Source organism: Piliocolobus tephrosceles, chromosome 8 (assembly GCF_002776525.5).
Source record: "Piliocolobus tephrosceles isolate RC106 chromosome 8, ASM277652v3, whole genome shotgun sequence".
Classification (NCBI taxonomy): Eukaryota; Metazoa; Chordata; class Mammalia; order Primates; family Cercopithecidae; genus Piliocolobus; species Piliocolobus tephrosceles.
Genome location: NC_045441.1, coordinates 9,821,045 through 9,832,882, shown reverse-complemented (window position 1 = coordinate 9,832,882; position 11,838 = coordinate 9,821,045). Strand labels below are relative to the sequence as shown.

Below are 11,838 nucleotides of genomic sequence, written 5' to 3'. Positions count from 1 at the left end.
AAGCCAGTAGAGCCCACAGAAGGGTGGGTGATAGTTGTTGGTGTTGTTGAAGGGATGTCTGTACTCCGAGAAGATGGGGTCATGGTTGTGGAAGTCACTATGGTACCTGAGGTAGGGGGAAGTGAGGAGATGGCAGTTGTGGATGTGCTGACTGTGGAGTAGATGAGTGAAGAAGAGAAGGTGGGAGTACTGTGGGAGGTGATCTCAGGGGTGGTGATTACCAAGTTTGTCATAGGAGTTGTTGCTGTTTCTGTGGTTGGGAGAGAGGAAGAGGTGGGTGGGAGAGAAGTCTCCATGGACCATGTACCTGTCATACTTGTGGAGCAGGTGATTTCGGTTGTAGAGTCTATCACTGTGCTGGTGGGAGAAGTAGGGTAAGTGGGCTCAGATGTAGGTGTAGACCTGGTGATGGTAGTAGGGAGTGTGGTCACCAAGGTAGATAGAGGAGTGGTGTTTGTGATACCACTCGTGATTGTTTCTGTGCTCAGGACAGGTGTGGAGGATAAAATGGTACTGGTGGGTGATGACAGTGTATTAGTGGCTGTGGGCCGGGAGGTGGTCGTTGTCACAGAAGTCACTGTATCTGTGGAAGTGATTGAAGAAGTGATGTGGGAAGTGGAAGTCACTGCTGTTTTGAGAGTAGTAAATACTGGGGCTGGGTTCATGGTCGTATGGACGCTTCCAGTGGGCAGGGGAGTCCTTTCTGAGATTCTAGTTGTAGAGGAGACCATAGTGTGGAAGGTTGTGTCTGTGGCTGACACAGAGGAAGACGGTGTCACTGTCACTATGGGAGTTTCCCTTGCAGAGGTGGTAGAGGAAGAAGATGTCACGGCTGACATTAGTTTCTCAGTAGTGGTCATAGGGTAATTCCTGGTGACAGTGGTCACTGGCTTCTGTGTCACGGGAGTGGGGGTGTAAGAGCTGGTGAAGGCCACCTGCATCGTGGTCACACAGATGGAGGTGGGGTGGGAGATGGTGATTGTAAAGCTCGTTGGATACACGCACTCAGTGGTGGCCGAATAGACCAATACAGTGGGTGGAGTGGTTTCAACCTTGAAAGCAAACTTGGACATCGGGGTGGTTGAGGTGTTGGAATTGACTGGAGAGGTGAGCAGTGTTTCAAAGATGAGTGTGTCATTGGGGGAGGTAACGAGTGTCATAGGTACATTTTCCCTGTGGCCAGGAACAGGAGAGAGGAGCTGGGGGACACCAAGTGGCCGCCTAGCCAGGTCTCTGGAGTGTGGAGAATTGCTGAGCACAGCGCGGACTGCTTCCGCCCTGGGGAAAGGCACATGAGAGATGGATGTGGCCGTAGGTACAGTTCCTGCATTGGCGGCAGAGCAGAGGAATCCACTGGTAAGTACGTGGGTCATTTTGTCACATCACTCATGTAAGCTACTCACTCACACATTTTCCAGGCAGCATCACAGAGGGCAGGGCATGCCGCAGCTCACTCCTGCATCAGAGGCAGCTTGGAGCTGAGCGCTTTGTGGTGCTGGAGCCCAATGCCTGTCTGCTCCTAGGGGAGCAGTGGGGCATGGGAGCGCTCATTCCTCACCCGGCCTTGGCCTTGCCATGCCGGTCCTCCTGTCGTGGGATAGCCAAGCTGGGCAGAGCCTCCCTCCCCTCCCTTCCCTCCTCTGGTCACACCCAGGCCCCTCCTCCCTCTGCCCCTTCCTCCTCTCCCCCTGCTCCTGCCTGGAGTCCTCCCATCCCCTCCATTAACCTTCTGCTCCCACCACTGCTTCTCCCTGCACCCTGCTGCTGTCTGGGCTGACTCCCGCTTTCAAAGAGAATAAGAGAGAACACAGCCAAATCTTAGCAGGGGACGCATCACAAAAACCATGAGACAGAGAAAGCTGCACAAAGAGGGCCAGGCGCAGTGGCTCACGCCTGTAATCCCAGCATTTTGGGAGCCCAAAGCAGGTGATCACCTGAGGTCAGGAGTTCCAGACCAGTCTGGCCAACATGGTAAAACCCCATCTCTACTGAAAAAAAAAAATACAAAAATTAGCCAGGTGTGGTGGCGTGCACCTGTAGCTGAGGCAGAAGAATGAAGAATCGCGTGAACCTGGAAGGCAGAGGCTACAGGGAACCAAGGTCGCACCACTGCACTCCAGCCTGGGCGACAGAGCAAGACTTCCTCTCAAAAAAAAAAAAAAAAAAAAAAAAAAACCGCACAGGTAACATCAAGGAGAAACAGAGGTAAGCTCATATGCTAATGACTTCAAGGGGCATGGAGTGAGGACGACGCGGAGAGGTGGAGAGACAGGATGGAGAAGGAAACTTCCAGAAGGAGCTACCTCAGCAGTCATGTGTGATGAGTTCTGGAGACCTTAAGGCTTAGTGGTGAGTGTTCATCACAAAAATAGACATATTTTTCTATATTCCATTTTGGCCACAGGATTCATTAGTTTCCAAATACGAACCCCAGCATGTGGATTTCAACCCATTTCACAGATGGTGTGACTTAGGATCAGAGATCCCACTGTTGGGGGCGGTCACAGGCAAGGAAGACGGGCAGCCACAGCAGACGGGAAGTGGAAAATACTGGACCTGCTGCCCCTCATCTCAGGCACAGCCCATCTTGTGGTTGAGAGCTGGGGTGTCACGTCTCAGCCTAGCTCGCGGGTGTCAGGGAGGTGGGGTCAGGAATTATGAGAAGCCCCAAGTTACACCACTTGACTCCAGGATGTGCCCCTGGAGGTGACTGAGAAGGGAACTCATGGGCCTCTGGGGACAGGGATCAGAGGCAGACACTGGAGAACAGGGACAAGAGAAGTACAGAGGAATTGTGGGGTGTTCCTGCAGGGCAGAAGAGAGAAGTCTGGGACCCCATGCCGGGTAGTCTCAGACGCACCCCTGGAAGCAAAGTGGACTTCAGAAGCTCCCTGCCCTGGTCCTAGTACCAACAGCTGTGCCCAGACACATGGGCTCTGGCCGGGGTGAGAGAGTGACGGCAGAGCTGGGGAGGAGCTGCTGGGGGACAAAAGGCAAAGAGGCTGAAACCAGAAGTCAGAAACCAGGGGCAGAGGTCAGAGGGCTCTCGGGGAGGAAGAGGCCAATTTGGAGGGGGCACTGGGGCTGGGGGCGTGAGGCGGGTGACAAGAAGGAGCCAAGGCAGGAAGGGCACCACTCTGGGAAGATGTAACTCCCACCCTCCACCCTCCAGCTGCAGATACAGGTTGGGGCGCAGCCCCTGCAACCTGTTCAGTGCTTGGTGGAGAGTGGCAGCGGGCACCCAGCTCCCTTGCTCCTTCCCGACCTCGGTTTTCCCTCTACCAAACCCCTCTTCATCCCCCCGAGGCCATGCCTCGGTTCTCCCTGCACCCAGAGCTGAGAGCAGCCCCTCCTCATCCCCAGTCCCCAGGCCTCAGAGCCACCTTCTCCTCCACTCCCCTGGAACATAACATCGGGAGCTTCTCTCCAGCCCCCTCCCGCCTCTCGCCCTTACCTGTGGCCCCTGGGGAGGCCTTGAGCATCCAGAGGAGGCTGAGGAGCCCCAGCAGCTGCATTGGCCCAGCAGGCAGAGGGCTGGTGCAGAGCAGGTTCCAGGGCCAGGACAGCGGCAGGGACCGGGACGTGCACGCAGTGAAAGTGCTGGTTATCTGGTCTACTGAGCACAGCCTCACCTTTGCACTGCCCCACCTCACCCCTCTTCCTCCCTTCTCCCTGCATCTGGACAGACGTCAGTGCTGTGGGAAGCAGGGACAAGAGGAAAAAGGACAAATCCAGGAGGTGTCAGGCAGGGAGAGTTGTTGGTGGCCCAGCCCCACAGCCTGCCTGGCCCATGTGGAGCTGCCTGGAAGCTGCCCTTCCTCCCCCACGCCCATGGAGGGTACCCTTGACCAAGGGCTTGGACTCTGGAGTTTGGGCCGACTCCTGCAGCCTCTCCTTAGTTTCAATTCCTCCTGCTGGGAGACAGTGCAACCTCGCTCTCCTTCAAGTCTGCTCTGTCCCTTAATCTGCCCGGGGGCTCCATCCTGCCCCCAATGGGACCCCACAGGCCAGACAAAACTGAGAGCAATTAACACAGAATTCTGTCTGAAGTCATTTTATGGGGGCTAGGTTCCAGAAAAGGAAACATGGATGACCAAAGGAAACACTCAAAAATACTAGCCTGGGCCAGGAGTGGAGGCTCACGCCTATAATCTCAGCACTTTGGGAGGCCAAGGCAGGTGGATCACTTGAGGTCAGGAGCTCGAGACCAGGCTGGGCAACACGGCAAAACCCCATCTGTACTAGAAATACAAAAATTAGTCTGGCATGGTGGCGGGTGCCTGTCGTCCCAGCTACTCGGGAGGCTGAGGCAGGACAATCGCTTGAACCCAGGAGGCAGAGGTTGCAGTGAGCCAAGATCACACCACTGCATTTTCGCCTGAGCAACAGAGCAAGACTCCATCTCAAAAAAAAAAAAAAAAAAAAAAAAAAGCTAGTTTGGACCTAGCACATTGTTTGACCTTCCTAGGTGGCAACTATTAGGAAGATTGAGTCTATCCAGTTTGGGCAAAGGGATGAAGAATAGATGTTCTCGCCCAGATGGTGGGTTTACAGGTGGATTGGTTTGCTTTAAAAGGGTAATTTGAGGCTGGGCACAGTGGCTCATGCCTGCAATCACTTTGGGAGGCCAAGGCGGGCAGACCACTTGAGGTCAGGAGTTTGAGACCAGCCTGGCCAAAAGGGTAAAACCCCGTTTCTACTAAAAACACAAAACTTAGCCAGGCTTGGCGGTGCACATCTATAATCCCAGCTACTTGGGGGACTAAGGCAGGAGAATTGCTTTTTTGAGACAGAGTCTCACTCTGTCATCCAGGCTGGAGTGCAGTGACATGATCTCGGCTCACTGCAACCTCTGTCCTAGTTCAAGTGATTCTCCTGCCTCAGCCTCCTGAGTAGCTGGGATTACAGGTGTGTGCCGCCATGCTCAGCAATTTTTTTTTATATATATATTTTTGCTAGAGAGCAGGTTTTGCCATGTTGGCTGGGCTGGTCTCGAAATCCTGGCTTCAAGAGATACACCCACCTCAGCTGCCCAAAGTGCTGGGATGACAGGTATAAGCCACTACGCCTGGCCCAGCATCTGTTGCTTGATTTCCTTCCTACTCTCTGCACCCTCTTCTGGGTACTCCAGTGCACACTGAGAACTGGTGAGGTTTTGGAGAAGCAGACAGTAGAATGAGGGAAGACTACCCTGAGAAGGCAGGAAAATCATTTCCACTGCTCTGCAGGGGAGCTAAGGTGCAGGAATGCCCTGAAAGATGAGGGGACATGTGCTGGATTGAGCGTGATGTTTGCTGGGGAGAGTGGTGGTGCAGGTGCATTTGTAGGTGACAAGAGCAGTAAGACCAAGCTGAGATGTTTATTTATTTATTTATTTGAGACAGAGTCTTGCTCTGTCACCCAGGCTGGAGTGCCATGGTACGATCACAGCTCACTGCAGCCTCCACCTCCCAGGTCGCAGCAATTCTCCTGCCTCAGTCTACCAAACAGCTGGGATTACATGTACACACCACCAGGCCCAGCTAATTTTTGTATTTTTAGTAGAGACGGGGTTTCACCATGTTGGCCAGACTGGTCTCAAACTCCTGACCTCAGGTGATCCACCCCTCTTGGCCTTCCACAGTGCTGGGATTACAGGCATGAGTCACCACATCCGGCCCCATAAGCTGAGATGTTTAGACATCAGAGGAACCTCTGTGGGCTGAGTAGGCCTGGAAATACCTCTGTAGGGCAGATCAGCGTCAGAGAGGCCATTGAGAGGCACCCAAAGCCATCCTGGGAGAAGGACATGAAGGTCCAGCTGGAAACCCGACGACCTTGGAAATGGGGACTCCACTTGATGGTTGGCTGAAGGGCACTGAGATGGATGGTCCAGGAGGCTGTGTTGACTGGGAGGAGAGGAGCCTCTTTTTGCTGGATGACAAGGGTTTCCAGTTGAGTTTGGGGTGATGATGAGGTTTCTGGGTGGAGCTGTCCTGGAGGCCTTGGGTCTCAGGGGAGGGCTTCTGGGATGGGTCCACTGCCATTGCCCCAGCAGCCCCTGCTATGGGCTGAGATATGAAAATGCGGGTGCTTACTGTGCACTGAAACAGCCAGCCCCTTAGTCTTGAACTTTGCAGCCTTCAGAGCTGTGAGAAATAAATCTCTATTTTTTTTTTATTTTTTTAGATGGAAGTCTTGCTTTGTTGCCCAGGCCTGCCTCGAACTCCTGGGCTTAAGCTATCCTCCCACCTCAACCACCCAAAGTGCTGGGATTACAGACATGACCCACCATGACCAGCCAATATCCATTATTTAAGCCATTCAGTCTATGGTCTCTGCTATGGTAGCCCAAGCTGACTAAGACAGGCTGCCTTCAAGATTTTCTCTTCATCAGCTGGGTGCAGTGGTTCATGCCTTGCAATCCCAGTGCTTTGGGAGGCTCCAGCCTGGGCAACGTCGTGACACCCCATCTCTAAAAAAAAAAAAAAAAAAAATTAAGATGGGTGTGATGGCTCATGCCTGTAATCCCGGCACTTTGGGAGGCCGAGGCAGGAGGATCCCCTGAGTCCAGGAGTTCGAGACCAGCTCGGGCAACATAGGGAGACCTGGTCTCTTAAAAAAAAAAAAAAAATGAGCTGGTCATAGTGGCACATGCTTATAGTCTTAGCTACTTGGGAGGCTAAGGGGAGAAGATCTCTTGAGTACAGGAATTAGAGACTGCGGTGGGCTGTGATTGCACCATTGCACCCCAGCCTGGGTGACAGAGTGAGGCCTTGTCTCAAAATTTTTTTTTCTCTCTTTATCTTTGATTTTCAGTAATTTGACTCTGACTATAATGTCTGTGGTTTGTGGTCCTTCTTTTACTTTTGGGAAATTCTTAGTGATTATTGTCTTCAAATATTTCTCCTGCCCTGTTCTCTCTCTCTTCTCCTTCTGAGATTCCAGTGACATGTATGTTAGGACATTCCATATTGGACTATAGCTCTTGGGTGCTCTGTTCTGCACAAATCCCCACCACCCCAGAAACTGAAATTTCTGGATTTCAGTTTGAGTAATTTTTATTGACGTATCTTCAGTCAACTGACTGAATATAAAAACTGATGTATCTTCAGTTTTTACTGACTTATCTTCATAATTATTTCCTCTATTGTGTCTTATTTACTGAACATCCTGTTGAAAAGAAGTCTTGGCCAGGTGCAGTGGCTTACACCTGTAATCCCAGCACTTTGGGAGGCTGAGGTGGGAGGACAGCTTGAGCACAGGAGGTCGAGGCCAGCCTGGGCAACATAGTGAGGCCCCATCTCTACAAAAAATACGAGAAAAAAATTAGCTGGGTGTGGTGATGTGCACCTGTAGTCCCAGCTACTTGAGAGGCTGAGACAGGAGGAATCATTGAGCCCAGGAGGTCGAGGTTGCAGTGAGCTGTGATTATGCCACTGCATTCCAGCCTGGGCAACAGAGAGGGACCTTGTCTCAAATAATAATAATAACAATCTTAAAATATTAGAAAAGAACTCTTTATCTCTGATATTATGGCTTGTATTTCTACCATCCTCATTTAAAAGAGGCCTCTTGAGAGGCACTGAGAGCCACCCTGGAATAGGAGATGGACGGTCCAGGAGGCTGTATTGACCAGGAGGAAGGAACCTCTCTTTGGTGGAAGACAAGGGTCTCCAGTTGGGCCTTTTGAGTGTGGGGTGACGTGAAGTTTCTGGGAGGAGCTGTTCTGGAGTCCTGCGGCTCCTGGACAAGGGACGCAGTCTAGAACTCTACCTTCTCCAAGTGCTGCAAAGGGCACAAGGGCCAGAAAATGCCAGGGACCCACATGGGGACTGGAACCGGTATCCTGTTTTGCATACATGAAGCTCCAAAGTGTTCCTAGTAAGGGTCCAGGAGGGGATGGTGCAGGGGAGAGGGACCAAGTGTCTGCTCCGGAGGGGCAGGGGTCAGCTTCAGGGGAAGGGGTCAGCACTCTTTAGCTTAGAAAGGTGAAGCTGGGAGTGGAAATGGTTAACATCTATAAATTTGGGAAGAGAGTGGTGGAGGTGAGAACAGATTTGTTCACAAAAGACAAAGGGGCAACCTTTGAAACTCGAGTGATGTAAAATCTGCAGTAATTACAAGGAGTGCTGTTTTATACAGAGTAATAAACTTACTCATTCAGCAAACACCAAAGGCTGGCTCTGCCTGGGCAGGTGCTCTGGAGGAGGCAGGGTGAATAGACAGTTTATAGTAGAGTTAATGAGATGGGATTGGGGCAGAAACGGCCACAGCCCAGTCTGCTGCTGGAGCTACGAGAGGGGGCCCGGGGCTGGAGGGGCACAGAGAGGACCTCTGGAGCCCTTCCACCTGGGCTGATGAGGGCACGGGGAGAGGGAGAGGCAGCGTTTGAGTTTGGTGGCGGTTGAGAAGTAGTACAGGAAGGAAGTATTATATTAACAGATGCTCAAAGGCCTTAGACAAATTCAGAACCGCATTGTCTGAACTTACACGGAGCTAGGGAGAGAATTGGGATATTGGTAATCAGATTTCCTGGAGAAGATCAAATCTTGGGTGGCACTGGGATGAGCTGGGGTCACCCACAGCTCACTGGGGTGTGGGAAGGCCCAGAGACCCCCACACCCCAAAAATATTAAAAATATTTCCAGTCCCCATGTGGGTCCCTGGCATTTTCTGGCCCTTGTGCCCTTTGCAGCACTTGGAGAAGGTAGAGTTCTAGACTGCGTCCCTTGTCCGGGAGCCGCAGGACTCCAGAACAGCTCCTCCCAGAAACTTCACGTCACCCCACACTCAATATATTAAAATATTAAAAATGGGCCAGGCATGGTGGCTCCCTCTGCTTATAATCCCAGCACTTTGGGAGACCAAGGTGGGAGGATTGATTGCTTGAGGGCAGGAGTTTGAGACTCGCATGGGCAAAAATATTTTATTTTTTAATAAAAAAAATTTTAAAGTTAGGGCCGGGCACAGTGGCTCACGCCTGTAATCCCAGCACTTTGGGAGGCCAAGGTGGGCAGAACACAAGATCAGGAGTTCGAGACCAGCCTGGCCTACATGGTGAAATCCCCTCTCTACTAAAATTACAAAAATTAGCTGGGCATGGTGGCAGGTGCCTGTCATCCCCGCTACTTGGGAGGCTGAGGTAGGAGGGTTGCTTGAGCCCGGAAGGTGGAGGTTGCAGTGAGCTGAGATTCCGCCACTACACTCCAGTCTGCTGAGCAAAAGAGCAATACTCAGTCTCAAAAAAAAAAAAAAATAGCTACAGATGCCACTGGTAGTCTCTGATCTGACATGTAAACTGCTCCCCAAGGACCCAGAATCCATTCCCGGAGCAGGGGATGGTTTTCAGAGAACTGGGGTCTGCTACAGGAGGAGTGGCACGGGTGCAGAAAACTGGAGTCGGCTAGAGGAGGAGAGGTGCAGGTGCAGAGAACTGGGGTCCTCTAGAGGGGGAGGGGAGGCACAGGTGCAGAGAACTGGGGTCCTCTAGAGGGGGAGGGGAGGCACGGGTGCAGAGAACTGGGGTCCTCTAGAGGGGAAGAGGGGCGCAAGGCGCAAATCGCCTGTCAAGTGGTGGCCATGTTCATTATTTGCTGTGTGGCCCCAGGCAAATCACTCATCCTCTCTGAGCCTCCATATCCTTATCTGCCCTGACTTCCTTACATAGTCCTCCTGGTGACAATCATATGAGCTACGTGCTGGGAAATGGCTTTGTGAAGGGCAGAACTCTCTACAAGAGGAGGGCAGGGGTCTCTGGATCTAATCAGACCTTCCAAAGCCATCCGGAGTGGCCCTACTTGCCTGGCCTCACTCCCTCCTGCTTTCTGCACTGGCCATAGATAGATGGTTTTCTGACTGTTTTACACACGAAGGGATTCACCTGTGTTATCTTTGCCACACAATTATAAGCACCTCAGGGACAGGGGCTTTGGTTGCTTAGGGGCCGTCTCTAACACATGGCTGGGTACACAGAGGCAATGCCACCTGCTGACTCCTGGGGCCTTCCTTCATCATCGCTGTCATCACCTCCATCAGCCTCTCCTTGAATAATCTGACTAGAGAGATCTGCTGGGCCAGGCCTTGGGAGCGGGGATGCGGAGGACCCCTCCTAAGACCCATCCAGGCCCACAGTTTCCCACTCCTGTATATGAACTTAAAGGGAATCGATAAGTTATTAATAAACTCTCATAATGTCCCCAAATCCACAGAGTTCATCACTCCAGCCCTTGAAACTCTCCCATCAGCTCCTCCCCACCTGTACCTCTCTCCCAACATGTCCGGGTTGGGTAAAGAGGTCTCATCTGTCGAGGCTTGGTGGACAGAGGCAGCCTCAGAGGGCCTGAGTCCCTGGCTAGGAGGATGGTGGGACTTCCCTGGTGGGTTACCTCGAAGGTGTCCTGCAGGGCTCCAGAGACCCCCACATCAGCTGCCTGCCCCCTCACGACCCCTTCTGCCCACCCCACAGCCTTCAGCTCAAGGTCTCCCTCTCCCACCTCTCCTCATTCCTGTCCACCCCTGCCAGGAAGGAATCAGAAAGTCTGTTCTATATGAGGGGAATCAGCGGGTCAGAGCCATCTCAGACACAGCCACCACCAGGCTGAGCAAGGACCCCCAAACCCTTGTCTTTTCCCGCAGCCCCTCAGGCATTTTTTTAGACAGTTTTTTACATGCGTTGTGAGACTGGAGTACGGTGGTGCCATCTCGCCTCACTGCAACCTCCACCTCCACCTCCCATGTTCTAGTGATTCTCCTGCCTCAGCCTCCATGTAGCTGGGATTACAGGGGTGCCACACCATGACCAGCTAATTTTTGTATTTTTATTAGAGACGAGGTTTCACCATATTGGCCAGGCTGGTCTCGAACTCCCAACCTCAGGTGATCCACCCACCTCGGCCTCCCAAAGTGCTGGGATTACAGGCATGAGCCACCACAACCAGCCCCGTCAGTCATTTCTAAATGGAAGGGATTCCCCGGGTGCACCTGAGGCTCCCCCAGGTCAAGAGAGGACACTGTCAGACACCCCTCTGGATTCCCTCTCTCCCGACCAGGGCTGGCAGCATGTACAGTGCCCCTGTGAGGCTTGGAAAGACCCATCCCTCCAGCAGATAAAACCCCCAGGATGAGGGCAGGCAGAGCCCACTGTCTGTGACAAAACCCCCTCATCCTCCTAGGGGGAGCCTGGAGACCAGAAGCTGTGGATTTCAGCCACCCCACGGCCAGAGGCTGTGTGCAGACCATCCCCTGCACACCACAGGCACCCACAGGTCTCCACAGTGACCCCTTCAGCACCCCCAAGGCAAGATGAGGTCACAGCACGGGTCTCCAGCCCTGTGGCAGCCCCTTGCCATGCAAAGGGGAGGAGGCCACCTGCAGCCCTGCTGCCTGAGGCAGGGGCGTGTACTATGACCACCCAGGAGCACTGGACCCGGAGCATCAGCCCAGGAGCACTCACCCTGTGTTAATGTAGCAGTAAAGGACACGGAGAGCCAGAGAGCCAGCGTTGGAATCCAGATCACCAGCATTACCTGGGGAACGGGCCCCTGGCTGCCCGTCTTCCCCCGTCAAGAGGGACCAAGAAATGAAAGCCTCCCAGGGACAGATCAGCTATAAAAAGGACCCCAGAGACCTTTGCCTTGAAGAAGAGCAGTGCCTGTCCCAGGGTAGAGGTGAGGTGATGGCGTTGAGCAGGTAGCGCATGGTGACCACGGGGAGTTAAGTGAAGGGCAGCCTGTCCACCCTCCTCCCTCATAAGTCCTGGAGAAGTCACTGCGCTGAGCCAGGGTCACTGTCTCTCAGCGGAAGTCAGAGGCACTGTGGGTGGGGCAGCGAAGGAGGGAGGGACAGAAGCTAGAGGTG

At 53.0% G+C, this 11,838-nt stretch overlaps 2 protein-coding genes across 2 annotated transcripts in view; both read right to left on the bottom strand.

The window, feature by feature from the left end:
- Positions 1-3,593, bottom strand: part of LOC116418901 (mucin-3A-like) — a 4,839-nt gene extending 1,246 nt beyond the window's left edge. Inside the window, exons 1-2 of the mRNA XM_031936123.1 lie at positions 3,455-3,593; positions 1-1,324 (exon numbers count right to left, since the gene is read on the bottom strand). Coding sequence (XP_031791983.1) covers positions 1-1,324; positions 3,455-3,515 — 1,385 coding nt within the window. The 5' untranslated portion in view covers positions 3,516-3,593. The remainder of the gene's footprint in view (positions 1,325-3,454) is intronic.
- Positions 3,594-9,345: 5,752 nt separating this feature from the next.
- The window catches only part of LOC116418900 (mucin-3B-like), a 25,852-nt gene continuing 23,359 nt past the window's right edge, over positions 9,346-11,838 (bottom strand). The window contains exon 3 of the mRNA XM_031936122.1: positions 9,346-9,425. Coding sequence (XP_031791982.1) covers positions 9,346-9,425 — 80 coding nt within the window. The remainder of the gene's footprint in view (positions 9,426-11,838) is intronic.